General features: G+C 40.7%; 1 protein-coding gene across 2 annotated transcripts; it reads left to right on the forward strand.

The window, feature by feature from the left end:
• Positions 1 to 4,373: 4,373 nt before the first annotated feature.
• On the forward strand, positions 4,374 to 18,527 carry pex6 (peroxisomal biogenesis factor 6). 2 transcript variants are annotated; one of them, XM_034129959.1, is made up of 19 exons: positions 4,374 to 4,928; positions 5,480 to 5,601; positions 5,981 to 6,458; positions 6,818 to 6,987; positions 7,090 to 7,173; positions 7,517 to 7,625; positions 8,391 to 8,524; positions 8,621 to 8,726; positions 9,541 to 9,743; positions 12,420 to 12,606; positions 13,547 to 13,623; positions 14,220 to 14,337; positions 14,755 to 14,960; positions 15,701 to 15,762; positions 15,855 to 15,963; positions 16,218 to 16,334; positions 16,583 to 16,660; positions 17,221 to 17,360; positions 18,226 to 18,527. In XM_034129959.1, exons 1-19 carry the CDS (start codon positions 4,419 to 4,421, stop codon positions 18,360 to 18,362), a joined length of 3,147 nt encoding a protein of 1,048 aa, XP_033985850.1. In that variant the 5' UTR covers positions 4,374 to 4,418; the 3' UTR covers positions 18,363 to 18,527. The 2 variants fall into 2 exon arrangements, with proteins under 2 accessions (XP_033985850.1, XP_033985851.1); XM_034129960.1 differs by having other exon boundaries at positions 8,624 to 8,726.
• Positions 18,528 to 18,897: the final 370 nt, after the last annotated feature.

The following is an 18,897-nucleotide window of genomic DNA, read 5'->3' on the forward strand; positions in this document are numbered from 1 at the left end:
TAGTATTTTCATTTCAATAATTTACTTTCTATACCCTGCTTCATAAACAATACTGACATCCCTGTGCTCCTCCGAGTCTGGGGGTCCGGGGATGTGAGGACAGCGCAGGGAGGCTGCTTTTGTTACTTCATAAAAGGAAATGGCGGTCAATATTAACAACATAGGAGCCAAAACGCTTAATAACCTTCATTACGTGTTAGAGAAAGAACATAAGAAAGTTTGACAAAGATGAGGCTGTTAAACGGGCAGCGGATCCGCTGTGTGTAGAAAGAGAGAGAGAGACGCTAAGCTGCACCATGCAGCGATCAGCTGATACAGAGCATAGAGAGAGCTGCGGTCCGCGGGGCTCGGCCTCCGCCTCCTGTCCTCACAACTCTTATTAATCCCGGTACCGGACAATTGTTATTTGTCAATAAATGTCAATAAATAAGGGCGAAAAACGTCACGTGTCCGTCGGACAAATCAATTGAAAGCTCTACTTGTCCGATATTGTAAATAACACGTCCCGGACAGTGGGACGTGTGCTTTTTTTTGCTAGTGACCTGTGTGTCTTTGTACTCATGATCAGATCCCAGTAGCACACGCTGGGGCGGGGATCTGTCCTTTCAGCAGAAATTGATAGATTCCATTAAATGCTTTTAGACTTTATCAAAAAACACAACTTCATTTTTGCTTCTATATTTGGTAATTTCTCAGCAGAAGGTGATTATGTTGTGGAATTTCCACATTACACAGAATGTGAAATTAGCTTTTCAGGCCATGATCGCTGCATGAATAAAAATGTATAAAGGGGATATTTATATAACTTTCCTCTGCTGCTTCCTCTTTTGGTTCCTCCGTTGATTTCGCAGGAACAGCTGGACGCTCCTTATCACCAACCACAAAGCTAGAGCATCTATTGTTACACAAACAGGATTTTATGCATTTTAAGATTTCGACTTAACCACAAATTATGTTTGGGTGCCGTGTGGAGACTTACTGGGGAGAATCATGTGGTTCTTGTCTGGTTGATTGCCCAGCTTTTATATTCACCCTGTCCTTCAGAACATTTTCATTTAGCATGCCTGAAACTTCAGTGGCCGTTTTCTGAGGAACTATTGCAGCTCTTTCTGTCTGAAAGTCAGGGAGAAAACAATAATAATTCCCAAAAGCTACATTTTGAAAAAAGTATCAACAAAACAGGCACATCCGGATAATAAATGTGAGATGCTCGACAGAAGAACAAAAATAAATAACGCACACAAGAAAATACTGCCATTAACATACATCAATAATAACTACTATCTCATGTATAGTGTCAAGCTCTTCATCAGAAAAAATGTAAGGTTTGAAAGTAACTAATTAAATATATGTTCATGCGAGAATTATCTTATGCGCAGACTATTAAAAAAAAGCATCCTACCACTGGTTTGGGATTCTCCTTCTCTCTTAAACCTTCCAGGGCATTTTTAGCTGCATTCAGCTTGGCTTCCTTTGCGTTTTTTCCCCCACCAATGGGAAAGTATTGACCATTGACCACAGCGCTCTTGAAGAATCTAATGAAGAGTAGTAAAACATATAGTTATAGTCAAGATGCCTTGTGACAGTGTTGCACAATCAAAAATACACAATTAATAAGCAATGTGTGTGTATATATATATATATATATATATCGATTGATGATTTTATTCAATGCTTATGCTATGTTTTCATCATAGATTATTTAATTAAAATAACGGTGTCCAGAACAGGTTGATAGATAGATTCAGATCTTAACATATTCAATTACAAATATACTACAAAGTAGGGATGGGAACGATTAATCGAATATTCGAAATGATGAGTCTTTTCACTGGCTAGGCCCATACATCTAGGACAGGGGTGTCAAACTCAAGACCCTGGGGCGTAATCCGCCCCCGACTTCAAATGTAAAAATGCCGGATTTTAGCTTTGTAAAAAAGGTCGTTGACGAACATTTTTCGTGATAATTTTTCGTTGACGAAATTAACACTGTCCTAAATGATGTCCTTACACCGAGAGTAAACACTTGACATGTAACAGGGTTACATGTAAAGTAACCCTGTTAGGTAAAGTTCATGGAGAATGACTTCTCCATGAACTTTACCTAATTTTCCATGACCAAAACAAATACTATTTCTCTGCGGTAGGTACCACTGAAAATGGTTTATTTTAACATGGAACAGGAAAATAAGGTCTGCATATGAAACATGTTGTGCTTATCTAAAACAAATCAAATAGTAGGCTTGATAGCTTCTACAGGCGAAAGCAACTAAAATCTCTCACCAGCAAAATACCTCGTCAGTTAAATGCCATTTTACGTTTCATTACTATACGATACAGTATTTATTATCATTATAGTATTACTATTTCGGGGGTTAGATAACATATCAATTATATTTGATGCAACTTTAATTACATTTCCATTACTTTTCCAAAACTTTGGGTAAAATAGCTTCGAGAACTTCCGAAGAAGCTAGCAACAGCTTTAGCTAGTTTAGCAAGTCACCTTTGATTGGGCTCAGGTGGTTCCTCAGGGTACACGTCTTCATATTTTAACTCCCAGCGTGCGTTCCGTGCTTGTTTCTTCAGCTGTGCTACGAATTTTTTCTTTTTTCCCATTTTTAAACCATTGGTGCACAATAAATACCGATGCAGAACTTCTGTCCGACGACCACTGACTAGCGAGGTCCTACATCCATGTTTTCACGTCGTCCACATTTAAATCTCCGCCTTTTTTTCCCGAACCTAGCCATTGGCTGCATCCAGAGCAGAGCCGGCCGCATCCAGTTCCTTCTTCTTCTTCTTTTGGATTTTTAGAGGCGGTTGGCATCCAAACGTTGCATTACCGCCTACTACTGGATGAATAATATACTTCCTTTTCCAAAAACACTTATAACTAACGGAAAAAAATACTTATATAATTATATATATATTTACAAAAACAAAACAAAAATTAAAAATTAACTTACTATAATTAAGCTAAACTTGTTATACTCTTATCTCAAATGAGAACTAATATCATTGCTGTGAGAGGACATGAAAGCATTTGAGTTTGAGAGTACATTTGTCAAATGTTTGTACCTTATTTAAAAAAACTAACAAATGACCTCTGAACAAATCAAACGCTGTAAAGCAACCATAAATGCCAAAATATAAAATCAAGGTAATTAAGCTGTTACACTGGGAAAAGTGTATGAATGGTAAGAGCCGCTGCGTTTGGCTGGCCGCGACATATATTTATTGTGTTAAACCTTAAGCTGCCTAATAACTTGCTATGTCCTTATTATTTTTCTATTTCCATGTTTTAATTTTGCCTTAGTATTTCAAAAGTCATCTTCTTTGATTCTATCTACAGTCCATGAATAATTGAAAAGACTACAGTACAGTGTGTGTGCTTGTACATTTCAATGTAGATGCATGACCATTCTTACCCATATAAAAAAATATATATTTTGAAACATTACATATTCAGTACAAAACATGTGACTATCTCCGGCATTTAATAAAATGTAAACAGTAGACACGGAAAATTAACAGCACATGATTATTTAGAACAGTTGAAAAATGTGAATATGTGTGTGTATACTTTTTAAAATAATGATATTATTGGATTTCACATTTAATTGTAAAACCCACTCTCTCTGTAAAGCGACTTTGAGCACCTGTAAAAGCGTTAACAAAATGAATCTATTATTATTATCTTGGGGGGAAAAGGCCATTGCCTTGAATACAATTAATTTCCTCCAGCAGAAAAAGAAATGTCTTGCTTGATTGTTTTATGCAAAGGTTTTTTTTTTTTTTAAATAAAAGCTGTACAAGGTAAGATAAAGATAGACATCAAATATGTGTTATTGGTTGTGAGCATATTCTAATGTTTTTTTTATCATTTAAATATATACAGTTCTGTTTCATATGAGTGTTGAGAGCTGTATCCATAAATCTCTTAATTTCCCCTCAAAGTGCACCAGATTGATGCATTCAACTTCAATTTAAAGAAAAAAATCTTCATCACTCATCATATACACTACAAATGTTTCCTTTCTTTTTTAACACCAGTCCCTAATATATTTGTAGAAAGGCAGGAAATGTAATTAAATCGCGAAAATGTTTCATGGCGGAGGACCCCCTGTTTTGTGTCCCCCCCACTTCTCAAACCAAAGTTACACCCTTGACTACCATTGACCATCGACTTACCTGTAATATTAGTTTTACAAATAATTATAAAATATAACTAATTAACATTTATTTACGTATGTATACAATTAAATTAAAAATAAATACATTAAATAAATAAATAATTGTTTTTATTTATCTCATATAATTTGATAATTATTATAAACTGTATGTAGTTCCATGTTCGTTCACCGGGGGGTAGTGTTGACTCCCCGGAAACCATGAAGAAGAAGCAGTGATCCAACATGGCGCTGCAGGTGGAGTTGTGTTGCCTGGAAACTTTCCCTTCTCACCTCAGTCCTCTGGATGTTTTGATTTTCCAATCTCACCTGGACTCGATCTTCCAGAATGACAGCGACCCACCAACCGTCCTCTTCACCCCACAGCCGCCTCAGGGCTCCTGTAAGCCGGGCATTTTACTGCGCCTCCACGCGACAACCGAGGAGGAGACTGCTGGTTCCCCCAGAGAGAGACCCGAGTTCAAGACCCGGGTCCGGCTCTTCACCAGCCGGCTCTTCCTGCAGCACCACGGGCTCCAGAGGGCCGGGAGCACCGGGACTATCCGGGCCATGGAGCCGGTTTCCCTGAACAGAGTGGTGCTGGGAGCCCGCAGCAGACAGACTCTCCTCTGGGCAGGAGGAGAGAGGTTCACCGAGGGGCTGCTGGAGCTCTGCAGCCCAGGACAGTGTCTGCTGGCCCGGCAGGGAGACCCGCTGCTGCTGCCCGCCATACACCTGGGGGAGGACCCGGGACAGGTGAGAGACCAGGGGCATTATAACGTTATGTATTCTTCATCTACAAGTCGGAATCTGAACTTCTTCAACTCCATGTTTTTGAATTATAAGTTTGACATTTTTGAGAAATGAGAAAAAAAAATCCGTTAAAAGAAATTGCAACTTCTGATGAGAACTGAACATAATCAAAAGTTAAATGAATATTTTATTCATGGGTATCAAACATTGAAGTATATCTGGTTGAATAATTAAATGCCCTTTTCCTGAGTAGGCTATAGTTTTTTATTAGGTTTATTTAAAGTACTGCATGTGAGGATATTATACATTAGTACAAATCTATCTACTTTAATACTTTTTTACTTTAATTATTGGCCTGCTTTTTTATATACACTGTCAGATATTTCAAAAATGTTTATCAAATCAGACACCTGCTGGGAAACTACAGCATAGTTTAATAACTTTTAATTCATGTGTCTTGTTCTTACTGCATTCATTAATTTAATTGTAAACATGCAGTTAATCCTGAAAGCAGAACAGCTGTTTTAATGAAGTGTTTTGATTCCCCCCCCCAGCTGATGGAGCTGCTGGTGTTGGAGTGCAGTCCTGTCACTCAGGGACGCATCACGCCCGACACCTCTCTGGTTCTGACTGACTGCTGGGACCCCCCGGCCGCCTCCCCACCCTGCACACTTGTGTAAATATATTTAACATGTTCATACAAATGCACAACTTTTTACTGTGATATCTTGTTTTAATAATTACTTTATAATAATAATAAACGTTATTTGTATAGCCCCTTTCATGCAAAAAGCAGCCCAACGTGCTTTACAGAAAAAGAAGAAAACATAACAACAATATTAAAATAAATACAGAACAAGACAAAACAGCTACAGTGATCCTAATGAAATTCCTAATTTATCACTATCACATTATATTTGCTGTATTATTATTTTAATTTGTATTCTATTGTATCTTTATTTTTACCCTGTGAACCCTGTTTTTCATTCTGACACTTTTGCTGATATTAACGCCTGAATTAAGGGGATAAATAAAGTTCCATCTTATCTCATCAGACCGCTCAGACTGTGCGTGTCGGACTTCGCTCACTACGCCGACGGCCTCGGAGGCGGTCTCTCTCTCCTGGACAACAGGAAGCTGCTGGGCTCTGGGTTTTTGGGCGTCCTGCAGGCGCTGGAGTGCAGGCTGGACGTCCGGGTGGTGGACACTCAGCGATGGCGGGGGGTCAAAGGTCAGCAGGGAGTTTCTGTGGATGTGGACAGCTGTGTGTTTGTGAGCAAACAGCTGCTCCTCAGGCTGGGGCTGTTCAACCAGGAGTGGGTGAAGCTGTCGCGGCCGGGTGGATCCTGCAGAACTACTGATGTGAGGGGGGGGGTCTGCAGACAGAGGCTGGTCTCTGTGCTGGTGCTAGATCCATCACTAAGTCCAGACCTGCAGAACCAGGAGGAAGTCGGTTTCATATCAGCAACTCTGTGGTTCAACATGACTCAAGGAGACGTGATCCCCGTGAGCAGCTGCACTCTGAGGATGAAGGTGATTCACCAGGGCTCAACAATGAATCTGAATTCTATCCAAAAAGCAATATGAATAAATAGATAATAGAATTGGAGGATGAAACCCTCTTTATTGGTCACACATACATGCACACAGCACACACAGTGATATTTGACCTCTGCATTTAACCCATCCTAGTACTAGGAGCAGTGGGCAGCTACAGCGCCCGGGTGCAATATTTGCTAAAGGCATATTATTTTAAAATGTACGTCAACAAGTGAAAATGTTTATATCCCCAGAATCATTTCCACCAGAACAACTACAGAGACCCCTTTTTTAATCACTACTTTATCTCAGCCTCTCCCCCTTTAATAACATGTTGTGTCCGGTCCTCTCAGAGGTGGAGACCCTCTCCTCCAGCGCCCGGCGGTCCTCACTCTCACAGCTTCTGTCGCTCAGCTTCTCCTGCGTTCTCCAGCGAGCTTCACGTCCAGCCCGTGATTTCCCCGCTCTACAACAGCCTCAGCTGCTACGACACGGTGCTGTCTGAACACTTCAGCACGCCCAGGTCAGCCTGACAGCATTGGTATTTAGATACTAAATCATAATAATTATTATAGGATGCTTTTTATACACTTCTTCTCTGAGTGTCCTCTCACTCTGTCTGCAGGCTGGTTTCAGAGGGAGACATCCTGACCGTTCGTGCTGAAAACCATCCAGACCTGCTGGAGAACAACTCAGAAGGAATACACAGGTACGGATCATCCATCCACGAATACATGATGTTCACCAGCATGCTGAAGACTACAGAGGACATGCATGTGATTATGTATAACATGTTGCTTTGTCAGCGTGTTCAGCTTGATATAAACAAGATTATTCTGTAGAGACACAAATATTATTATCTTATGATAATGATGAAACTTACATTCAGTTACGTATTTTTTGGTTAGGTTCATCTTAGTTAATGAAGTGATGTCTTAATAACTGCCTCTGACATTTATGACATTTGAATTTGACAATAAACAGTTATTTAAATTGAAATGCTCTTTTTTTTTTTAACTGTTGACCTAAGTGCAACCTTTGACCTCCGGCAGGTGTCCGGTGCTGTACTTCAGAGTGCAGAAGGTGTGTCCGTCTGCAGAGAGAGAAGAAGAGAGGGGAGAGGCTCTCCTGGCTGACCGACAACACACCTCTCTCTACATGGTGACCTTTGACCCTTTGCCTTCTGTCAGTGTGTGTGGCTACAGTTCAATAGTATTGTTTGCTTAGTCAAGTTTCTGACTCAGCGAAATAACCTGCAAAAACCCTGGTGGCATTTTAAGAGCTAGTTTAATTATCTCGCAGGTCTCCCTTGAAAAAGAGATCAATGATCTCAATGGGATACACCTGGATAAATAAAGGTTTGAAATGAAATGAAATCTCTAAATGTTAGGAAGCGATCATATACATTTCCTTTTCTCATAGGATACACTGCAGCATCCTTTACAAATGAAAGGAGATAATCCTATATTCATGCGTCCGCAACATTTAAAGCAACTCAACATTTGGCCATTAAAAACATCACTTGTTGTTATTGTACACAGCAGATCACTTTTTAAAGTGTTTGACAGTACAGGCCCTTACTTTAATTGTTAATTAAAGTTGGTTGTGTTTGTTTAGCCTACTAATGTTCAATGCGTTCTAAATAAAGTTGCTAAAAATAACACATAAACATCCGTTCAAAGTCGTGTAAGAACAGTGGGATTCGGCGAACCATTGTTAACTTTTTCCAAGTCCTCATGAATTATTATTCAGATATTTCTTTACCCTCATGAAGTTTTCTGTTGCCTTTTTTAGGGAAAAAAACAATTAGGAGAAGATTCAGGAAGATTGTTTTGATTATTCCAATGCAGCCTGTGTCTTTGACAGCTGTGTCATTGAATGTGTGTGTGTGTGTGTGTGTGTGTGTGTGTGTGTGTGTGTCCTCAGCAAGCGTCCACCAGCAGCGCGGTCCCCCCCCTCTCAGTGGAGGGCTCCTCTCTGTGGAGCAGCCTCTCTCCTCCGGGCCTCCTCAGGACGGTGGAGCTCCTCAGCAGCATCGTCCTCCCTCACCTGCACCACAGGTAACTGTCCGTCTGCAGCTCTGACAGGAAGTGTGATAAGAGAGAGGCATGATGGGACATGTAGTCATGTGATGATACTGTTCTGTGTGGTTGTAGCAGCTCTCTGCCCGGATGCACCGTCCTCCTTCACGGTCCCTCAGGAAGTGGGAAGATGACAGCAGTCAGTGCAGCGAGTCGGAGACTGAACCTCCACCTGCTGAAGGTAAGACAGCCTTCTTCATCTTCTTTATTCTTCCGATTATTATAAATGTTCCAGTCTTTTAAAGAGTAATCTATTCATAAATACAGTATTTTTTTATAAGAAATGTTACTGTGTTGCATAGTTTCAAAAGTGCAAGTACTCATTGGGCACAATGGCATTTTTAACAGAGTCAAGTTTGTGTATAATATTAGTTTTTATCACAAAGAATTACACAGAAGAGTAAAAATACAAATACAACTAAAATACAAGTAGGTCAAAATTGTAACCAAATATATTATAATGTGTGACTAAATGGGCATTTATATTCAAACATAAGGTGTATTTCTCAAAGTGTTTATAGTAAAGAACGTTTTTTTTAAACATTGAGTTGTAAATGATTATTAAATATATATAAAAGCATTAAATGTATCAGATTAGCTACTCATAAATATATGTTTTTGATTTATCATCCCTCTGATAATAGCATATCTACATTAAGAAACAGCTGGATTTTCAAAAATAAATGCAGCTTATTACCTTAACATTTCCCTCACTTGCTGTAAGTGTGTGTGACTGTTGTTACACGTTGTTATAGTTACACTTCCTGTTGTCCTGTGTGCAGGTGGACTGTGAGTGTGTGTGTGACTGTTGTTACACGTTGTTATGGTTACACTTCCTGTTGTCCTGTGTGCAGGTGGACTGTGAGTGTGTGAGACTGTTGTTACATGTTGTTATGGTTACACTTCCTGTTGTCCTGTGTGCAGGTGGACTGTGTGAGTGTGTGTGTGACTGTTAAACGTTGTTATGGTTACACTTCCTGTTGTCCTGTGTGCAGGTGGACTGTGTGAGTGTGTGTGCTGACACCCCAGCAGCCTCGGAGGTGAAGCTCAGCTCGGTGTTTCAGCGGGCTGAAGCCCTGCAGCCCTGCGTCCTGCTGCTCAGGAACCTGCAGGTCCTGCTCCGCCCTCGAGGGGGCGCCGAGGAGGACGGCAGGGTGCAGGCCGCGCTGAGCCAGCTGCTCCACAGCGCCCCCACCAGGTCACTGCCTTTAACACTTTAATGCTGTAACGCTGATCTAGCTGCAGGTGGAGGACATAGAAATGTAAAAAAATTCCCCAATCATGTCTTTTATACATAAATATGTGTCCCCGGTGTGTCAGGAGACTCTCAAAGTGTCCGAAAATACAACCCTCTCTCTTTTCCTCCATACCCAAATCTAAAAAGAAGGGGCTACAACGGAGCTGATCCAGATTTGCGTCCGATATGACGTTATATCGGAAATGTGGGCTGGCTTTACACCCACGGCCCTGTCGGAGAGTTGCTATGAGAAACAATGTGCGACGTGTTTTGGACGTAATATGGTCTGTGTTTACATTAGCATCGCTAACACTCAGAGCTAACCTGTACTGGAGAGAGTGTGTGTAAAAAAGCAGGAAATAAAGAAAGGAACCTTGTAGTAAACCCGCAAGAGGAAAAGCATTTGAGCTCCGGTTTCAGAAATAATCCTTGATGTGGTTTGGAACATGATATGGCGTTTCATCACCGCAGCATTTAGCTGAGTATCTGCAGGGAGAATTCTCCTGCATCAGCTCTCGTCTTTTTTAAATTAATTTTTTATAAAGCTACAGACCCGGAATCAGCGTTTCTCTAACAGGGCTGAAATAGAGGGGGATGAGGCATGGCTAGAATGGGTGATCTGTTTGGTATTTGGAGCAAAACACTTCATAGACATGTTTTTTTATATATATCTGAGACCTATATTATATGCCTAAAAATAGTATAATAGGAGACCTTTAACACATTCCTAACAGATGACATGTACAACAAATGGTCTGAAGTATTTGGACAGAGCTGTGTTAACATGTTCTTGTTCACTGCTGTTTGTTTGGAGTTTTATTTTTGTTGCTTAATGGCAAAAATAGTGGATCGACAGCAAAAACCAGAGCATTGGAGGCTGTTTTAACAGACCATTAATGAACATGATGGCAGAATGTCATGTGACATGAGGAGGAGATCTTAGTGGACGGTATCAACATAATTTCTTCCAACAACAGATGACAACCAACATATCTAAATGCGTAAATATATTTAATATGTTTCCTCTTTTCACAGCAGTAGAGTTTTTTAATACTTGAGTTTTAGTAAGAACAAGCAGGAGCATTCAATGGCATTAATATCTAGGCCAGTGTAAAAAAGCTATTTTATTATGTTTTCTTTTAACTCGTCACGCATTGAACATTTCATTCATTCTTCTTCAGCAGTATTGTTAGGACTTTGAACTCGTAGAATGACCTTATTTTACAGAGTGGTTTCAGCATTAAAATGATTCAGCAAAGTGTTACTTCTCATATGTTAGGAACTGTGCACGTACTGTAAACTGTGTCTATGTCCACTGAGTCCAGGACAGGCTAAGGCTAGATTAGCGATGGTACATGTGGGGCTGGTCTGTGGTTCTGATCAAAGGCTGGTTTGCAGGATTAGTGATGCATTGGTAAGCCTCTTAATGGTGACATAGCAACCGTCTGCTTTGCAATTGTCTGGATTAGCTGTGTGTGTGCTAATGTTTGGGGCAAGAGCCTAAGAAAACATATTTGCACTGCCACCATCATCATTTTGTTATGTAGAGCAAAGTACTCATGAACTGAAGTCTTCTAGAGTCTTCTGTAGAGTAAAAAGGACATAAAAGGTAGTAAGGTCTTGAATCCAGAGCTGACTTGGTCTTGTTGTCCCACGAAGGTTGACTTGAAGTCCCTCAGACAAACATCTTCTTAGTCTATTTTCAAGGTCACCTATTATGCAAAATCCACTTCTCCATGTCTCTTCTACATCAACATGTGTCCCCTCTTCTTCATGTCTCTTCTACATCAGCATGTGTCCCCTCTTCTTCATGTCTCTTCTACATCAACATGTGTCCCCTCTTCTTCATGTCTCTTCTACATCAGCATGTGTCCCCTCTTCTTCATGTCTCTTCTACATCAACATGTGTCCCCTCTTCTTCATGTCTCTTCTACATCAACATGTGTCCCCTCTTCTTCATGTCTCTTCTACATCAACATGTGTCCCCTCTTCTTCATGTCTCTTCTACATCAACATGTGTCCCCTCTTCTTCATGTCTCTTCTACATCAACATGTGTCCCCTCTTCTTCATGTCTCTTCTACATCAACATGTGTCCCCTCTGTGGAAAGAGATTCTGAAAGTTTCAGGAAAAAAGATTCTCTCTCTTTTTGTCCTGATCCATTTATATAAAAACCTGTCTGAAAATGAGCTGATCAGATTTTGGGCACTTTATGATGTCATAACGATGTTTTGGCTTGTGTAACCATTAGCCAATCAGCAACCAAGGTAACCCCCCCCCCCCCACCTTATCACCTGAATCTCCTCCTAGAGCACCATTGAGTTCTTTGTAACCAAATCTCTCTCAGAGGGGCGTGGGGAGGGGCTCCTTATTTTCATCTAAAGTAACAGACAGAGAATCAGCACTTTTGAAACAGGGCTGAAACAGAGGGGATTATGGGATGCTGCAATGATCTGTTTGGTGTTTGGAGCCAAACACTTCAGAGACATGTTTTGTATATATCTGAGACCTGTAACATCTTGATGAAAAACAGTATAATAGGGGACCTTTAAAGTCAAATGAATGCAGTGGATGAGTTCTAGTATTTCTCTGAGGTCTTGATGAACCCTGTGTGATGGTGCTTGTCTCTGTGTTTCAGCGTGGTGGTGGTGGCGACGGTCTGCAGGCCTCGGGAGGTGTCAGCAGGGGTCATATCAGCGTTCGTCCACCAGGTGGCGCTGGAGAGTCCCTCTGAGGAGCAGAGGCGCTCCATGCTGCTCAGCCTGAGCCGAGGCCTTCCTCTGGGGAGAGACGTCGACCTGGAGAGGCTCTCCAAACTCACCGCGGTGCGTTCACAGTCAGGAGCAACAGCTCAGATACTTTTAGAAAACTACACGTCTGGAACAAAAACCCTTATCAGATATCAGCTAAACGACAAATATGTTTAACACTTAATTCAGTGGATGAATCCCAATAGTTTTGCTTATATCACCTTAATCACTAGTGTTGGAAAACATACATCACAGTTCCTCCACTTATGCTATTCAATAATAATAATAATAATACATTGGATTTTTAAAGCGCTTTATTTCATAGTTAGATTTCTTTGTTTATTTTATTTTATTAGTGTATTTAATATTCTACTATTTGCAAGTCTTTGCTACTTGTGTACTCAGTTATGTCATCTTGTCCCTTAAAAGGAGAAACTGCAGATCAATGGAGTCAAACATTTTAACTAAAATAATTACCCATAAATATTCCCCAGTTAAAAAACTCACACATTAAGATAATTCCTTTTTTGTATTAATATTTAGGATGTCACATATGCATATACTGAGTTCTGTCAGAGTTCAGTATTGTATTGTGTAATATATACATATTCAAAGTGCTGCAAACATGATAAGCATCAGTGTGGTACTCAACAGGGATGGATGTTCCAGTGGATTCAAACCTGAAGTGAGAAAACATGCTAAAGTATATTAGATTTTGCCTCGAGTTTAGTCCAACTCAACTGCATTTGCAACTCTGATATGCTCCCAACATGTAATGACTTCTCCTTGGCCCATGCTTCATCCTACCACCCCAAGCTTCATGAAATCAAACCAGTACTTTTTCTGTTATCCGGCTGACAACAAACAAACAAAACATTAACACATCACCAGAGGGGGTCTGCAGAGAGTATTCTGATTTAGTCTTAATGTGAAACTCTGACTGTGAGTGTGTTCTTCATTAATGGTTCCTCCTCCTCCTCCTCCTCCTCCTCCTCCTCCTCCTCCTCCTCCTCAGGGGTTTGTGTTGGGGGATCTGAACGCTCTGCTGGTTGAGGCGGGGCGCGCCGCCTGCAGGAGGCTCCTTCAGACCTGGTGAGACTGAAGATGAAGAGTTGTTGATAAAGCTGTAGGGATAAAACTAAATGTTGTTAAACTCTGACTCACATCACATCACTTCCAGCCTCTCCAGCTTCTCCAGCCTGCCCAGGGTCTGCAGACGGAAAGCAAAAGCTTCTAGCTAAATCTGGCATAAAGGATGTCCTCTCTTTGGGAGAAGATCTTTCTTACGCCTGGTCTTGTTTTCTTAATTGGAAAATATGCCCTTGTTTTCTTAGTTTAATATATTTAGCAGGGCATCCTTATCATGCAAAGTGTTCAGTTCAGTTTGTGCAAAGATGTAATGATCTAATGCTTAATTAACCCATTATTGTTTCAAGTTTCAAGTTGCCATGCTTTATTGTCATTAGCACATTAGCACATTAGCACATTAGCACATTAGCACATTAGCTACAGTGTAGATATGGCAAGGACAAACGTAGGTCACAGGCTCCTCCAACATGTATATCGGGCATAGAACAATAAAACAGATCAAATAGTGCAAGAGAATGTTTGGAGATGTGCAAGTTAATACAAATAAAATAGAATATTGTCCTCCTGTGGTGTGTGTGTGTGTGTGTGTGTGTGTGCAGTCGGGGCAGACAGGAGGAGGATCTGTGCTCCAGTGGAGTCACCATCCTGAACCAGGACTTCTCCTCGGCCCTGGAGACCCTGCAGGAGGCCCAGTCCACGGCCATCGGAGCCCCCAAGGTGACACAACACGCCTTTAACTGTGTGATGGAAGCTTCTGAAGCAATGGAGACGGGACTCAGAGAGACACGAGGAGAGCAGGAGCTTTGATGGCAAACACTGATGGTTTATTTGGAGCTTCGGCCGGAGGGTTAGGGTTAGATCTCTACCCCAGACCCATGTGTTTAGCTAGTTCTGAGACAAGAATCAACATTGTGCATAACAAGATAAAACAGGCAAAGCACTATGACCTCTATCAGCTGACGCCAACAGGCAGGAACAGGGAGTCAACACAGAGAGCACAGCAGCCAAGGTTACAGGCCTGTGCTCAGTGAGGGCAGTGCAGACTGATAAACTGGGTCAAAGTTATGGGTTATAGGAAAGTATTTCCCCAACATCATGTAATCCTCTCTAAACGCGGCTGCTGTTGTGTGACAGATCCCTGATGTGCGCTGGGAGGACGTTGGAGGTCTTCATCAGGTGAAGAAGGAGATCCTGGACACGGTGCAGCTCCCTCTGCAGCGCCCGGAGCTCCTGTCTCTGGGTCTGAACCGGACCGGGGTCCTGCTCTACGGACCCCCAGGGACCGGGAAGACCCTGCTGGCCAAAGCCGTGGCGACTGAGTGCTCCATGACCTTCCTCAGGTAGGACAACACTCGGGGGTTTGAACATTTTTCTACCACTATTTATTTGAATCAGTCAGAATTCACCAATAAGGTTTTCAAATTCAAGGATTTGCGTTTTTGTAAAGCACTTTGATGTGCCGCATTTTGAAATGTGCTATATACAGGGTTCTTACGGTCATTAAAAACCTGGAAAAGTCATGGAAATTCAAAATGCTAATTCCAGGCCCTGGAAAAGTTATGGAAAACAATATTTTTCCCAAAGTTTTGGAAAAGTCATGGAAATGTAACTAAAGTTGCATAAAATATAATTTATATTTGATCTAATCGCCGAAATAGTAATACTATAATGATAATAAATTACTGTATCGTATAGTAATGAAACGTAAAATGGCATTTAACTGACGAGGTATTTTGCTGGTGAGAGATTTTAGTGCTTTAGCGTGTAGAAGCTAGTAAGCCTACTATTTGATTTGTTTTAGCACAACATGTTTCATATGCAGACCTTATTTTCCTGTTCCATGTTAAAATAAACCATTTTCAGTGGTACCGCTGAGAAAGAGTAATTTTTTTGGTCATGGAAAATTAGGTAAAGGTCATTGAGAAGTCATGAAAAAGTCATTGAAAATCGTTGGTGAAAAAGTGTATGAACTGTGTATATAAATACATTCTCCTAGCCTATATTTAGTAAATGTTGGTTAGAGAGCCGCCAGAGAGAGGGTTAAAGTGCTCTGCTAACATTTGTAGTGTGTGTGTTTCAGTGTGAAAGGCCCAGAGCTCATCAACATGTACGTGGGTCAGAGTGAAGAGAACATCAGAGAAGGTCTGTTTTATTTAAAGGATCATTCTGGTGTTTTTCCACTTTTTATTTATTGTAGAGGAATATGTGAGATGAATGAACGTGTGTGTGTTCAGTGTTCCTCAGGGCCCGCTCAGCAGCTCCCTGTGTGATCTTCTTCGATGAGCTGGACTCTCTGGCTCCCAGCAGGGGGCGCAGCGGGGACTCTGGGGGGGTGATGGACAGGTGAGGGTTCACCTGAGCTGATTACAAAGCAAGCTACAACAAAACACCAGTCAGAGATAACGGGAACCAGAAACGATGTATTTGTCACCCAAGGATCTCTTCATCAGTGTCTGTGTGCGTCCACATCGAACGATCTGTTCCATTTGACTTCTACGTCACAAAAAAGATTGGCCGTGTGCCGCGTGCTTGCCTTTTTAAGAATATGAAAGTGTGTTGCTGCAAATATGATAAGTGTGTTTGACTCTCTCGTACAGAGTGGTGTCTCAGCTGCTGGCCGAGCTCGACGCCCTGCAGTCGTCCGTCGGGGTTTTTGTGATCGGAGCCACAAACCGTCCAGATCTGCTCGACCAATCACTGCTGAGGCCCGGCAGGTCAGAGGTCACACACACACACGCAGAAAACTTCAGAATCCTGGCAGAATATTTATTGTGATCTCAGGAAGCTTTATTCTCTCTTGAAGTTAAAATACCGTCAAACCTTGGAATAAACGTGTTTACCACATTAAGGATATAAAGATCCCATTGAGCCCAGGCATATGTAATCCTTTCTACTTCCTCTAGTTCCAAACACATGTGACAGTTGTGTCTGTGAAATGTTAAACAGCTTGTTTGTTCTTCAGGTTTGATAAACTGGTTTATGTTGGAATCAACGAGGACCGAGGATCCCAGCTGCAGGTTCTCCAGGCCATCCTCAGAAAGTAAGAACTGCTTGTTTCTTCCTAAAATGTTCTCCAAACTTTTAAGGACTTCAAGGACCTTTGGGTGCCATTAACCAAGAAATTATAAAAATATACACAGTCATAAATGCATTATGTGTGCAGGTGAATATATTAGAAAACGGAGAATACAAATTCAGTATAAAATACAAAACTTCCATTCATTAGATTTATTCCTTTATTTCCAAAAAAAAGTGCAAGAATCTCCCTGAATGCGCAAGAACACTATATATATTTAAAACATAATCTGTTTAAAAAAAGCAAAAATGTTGTAAATGATAGGCTCTGTAGAAGATCATTCCTTTTTGCTTAGTTACTAATACATATCATATTCTATTTACGTGTATATAGACTTCTTGCACTATTTTGTATTTGTCATTTTCTGTTTTATATATGTTGCATCGTTGGAGGAGCTCGGGTCATAAGATTTCCAGGGTTAGGGTTAGGGTACATGACATTAAGACCTTTTGAATCTTGAATCTACTCTGTGGATGTTTTGGAAGATTTTGTGTACCACATAAATGAATGAATGTTGTGTTCAGGTTCCAGGTGGACTCTGCGGTGGACCTGCAGCAGTTGGTGGATCGCTGCCCCGATCACATGACCGGCGCCGACCTGTACGCTCTGTGTTCAGACGCCATGACGGCCGCCATCAAGAGGAAGATCTCGCTCATCGATGAGGGTGAGAAAATCAGAATCAGAATACCTTTATTCGTCCCACAGAGGGGGAACTTTGCGTTTGCTACAGCAAGAAAAGACAGCTTAATGTCACATTAAAGTTAGGGTAGGTAAGAATGGAGAAACCAGCTCGAGTGCGCTAGTATTTGAAAGTACGCAGCCGAAAAAAATCTGCCCCTTCCTTCAGACTTCCTTATAGAGCCCCTCCTCCAACACACACGAACGCGCACATGACCAATGAGGGCACGAGATAAGTTTGTGCACAGATGGAAGGCTGACAGGCAGGTAGGCCATCCAGTTATTTTAGCCGGGCCGGCTCAGATGATTGGTCGTACTTTTTACAGCGCCACGGCTTCCACAGATGACATGTTTGTACGTATTTGTTGTCAAAGCATTTAATATATTCATTGCTATCGGGATGTTAAGAGCATTCCATGGAATATAACAAAAAGTGTTTCTGAAGTGAATTACCTACCCTACCTTTTTAAGAAGCATGTATTAAAAAATTATAAAGATACAAAATTAAAAATATTTTCGGATGTGTAATTAAGCAGATAATTTGTTTATATATCATTTAGAATTAGTAATATTTTTGTATGTCAATTTGACACTGCTTAATTTTGTATTGTATCATAATTCTCATGTTGAATGTCATTATCATTTTTTATTTTTTTTATGGTTTTACACATTCGAAAATAAATCAAATCAAAAAGAAAAATTACACAATTTACAAAATACACTGAACTAAAAACCCACGTCCAACAGGAAGTGGACTTAGACATTTTCTAAGCCTCAGCCCTGTGTGTGGTTGTCATAAAGCACCACAGTTTGTCTTAGCTTGTAATGTCCCTGTCTCTCCTGTCTCTCAGGTCTGGACTCGGAGGAATCTCCTGTCCTCGTCAACGCTGAGGATTTCTCCTCAGCGTTGGAAAACTTCAAGCCGTCAGTTTCCGAGGAGGAGCTTCTGAGATACAGAAACATCCAACAGAAACTCACCGCGAAGTAGAAGCTGATGGTGTTCAATCTCCAACAAAACACAAGGACTCTGACAATGGTTTAATTTAAAAGGCCATCATGTATGAAGAAAATCTTATTTGTAATATACTGTAAATGAAGTTAATTTATTTAATTGTGAAATGTAATTAATAAATAGAGAAGTTAATTTCGATGACACAGATGCATTGTTGTTTTTTTCATCATGAAAGCACAGTCACCACATCATCTGCTACGAGTCAGATCAGCCAATCAGGCGGAGGATTTCTCTACGAACAAAAGTCTAACGTGATTTCTGTGGATTTTGACAAAAAACATGTATTTTATTACCAATAACTGACTACTATTCTAACATACCAGCCCTGAGTTTACTTCAGTACCGCTGCCTTATAATGTTATGACTGAGTCGGTGCATTAACATTGGTTATAGGTACAATCATGTTTCTTTATTTTAGTAAACAAATCCTTTTAATTAGGTCACTTTATGTTATATATATATATATATAATTTAACATATTATACTATAACTTTTTCATGACATTTTCATC

This window comes from Trematomus bernacchii, unplaced genomic scaffold (genome assembly GCF_902827165.1).
Source record: "Trematomus bernacchii unplaced genomic scaffold, fTreBer1.1, whole genome shotgun sequence".
NCBI lineage: Eukaryota > Metazoa > Chordata > Actinopteri > Perciformes > Nototheniidae > Trematomus > Trematomus bernacchii.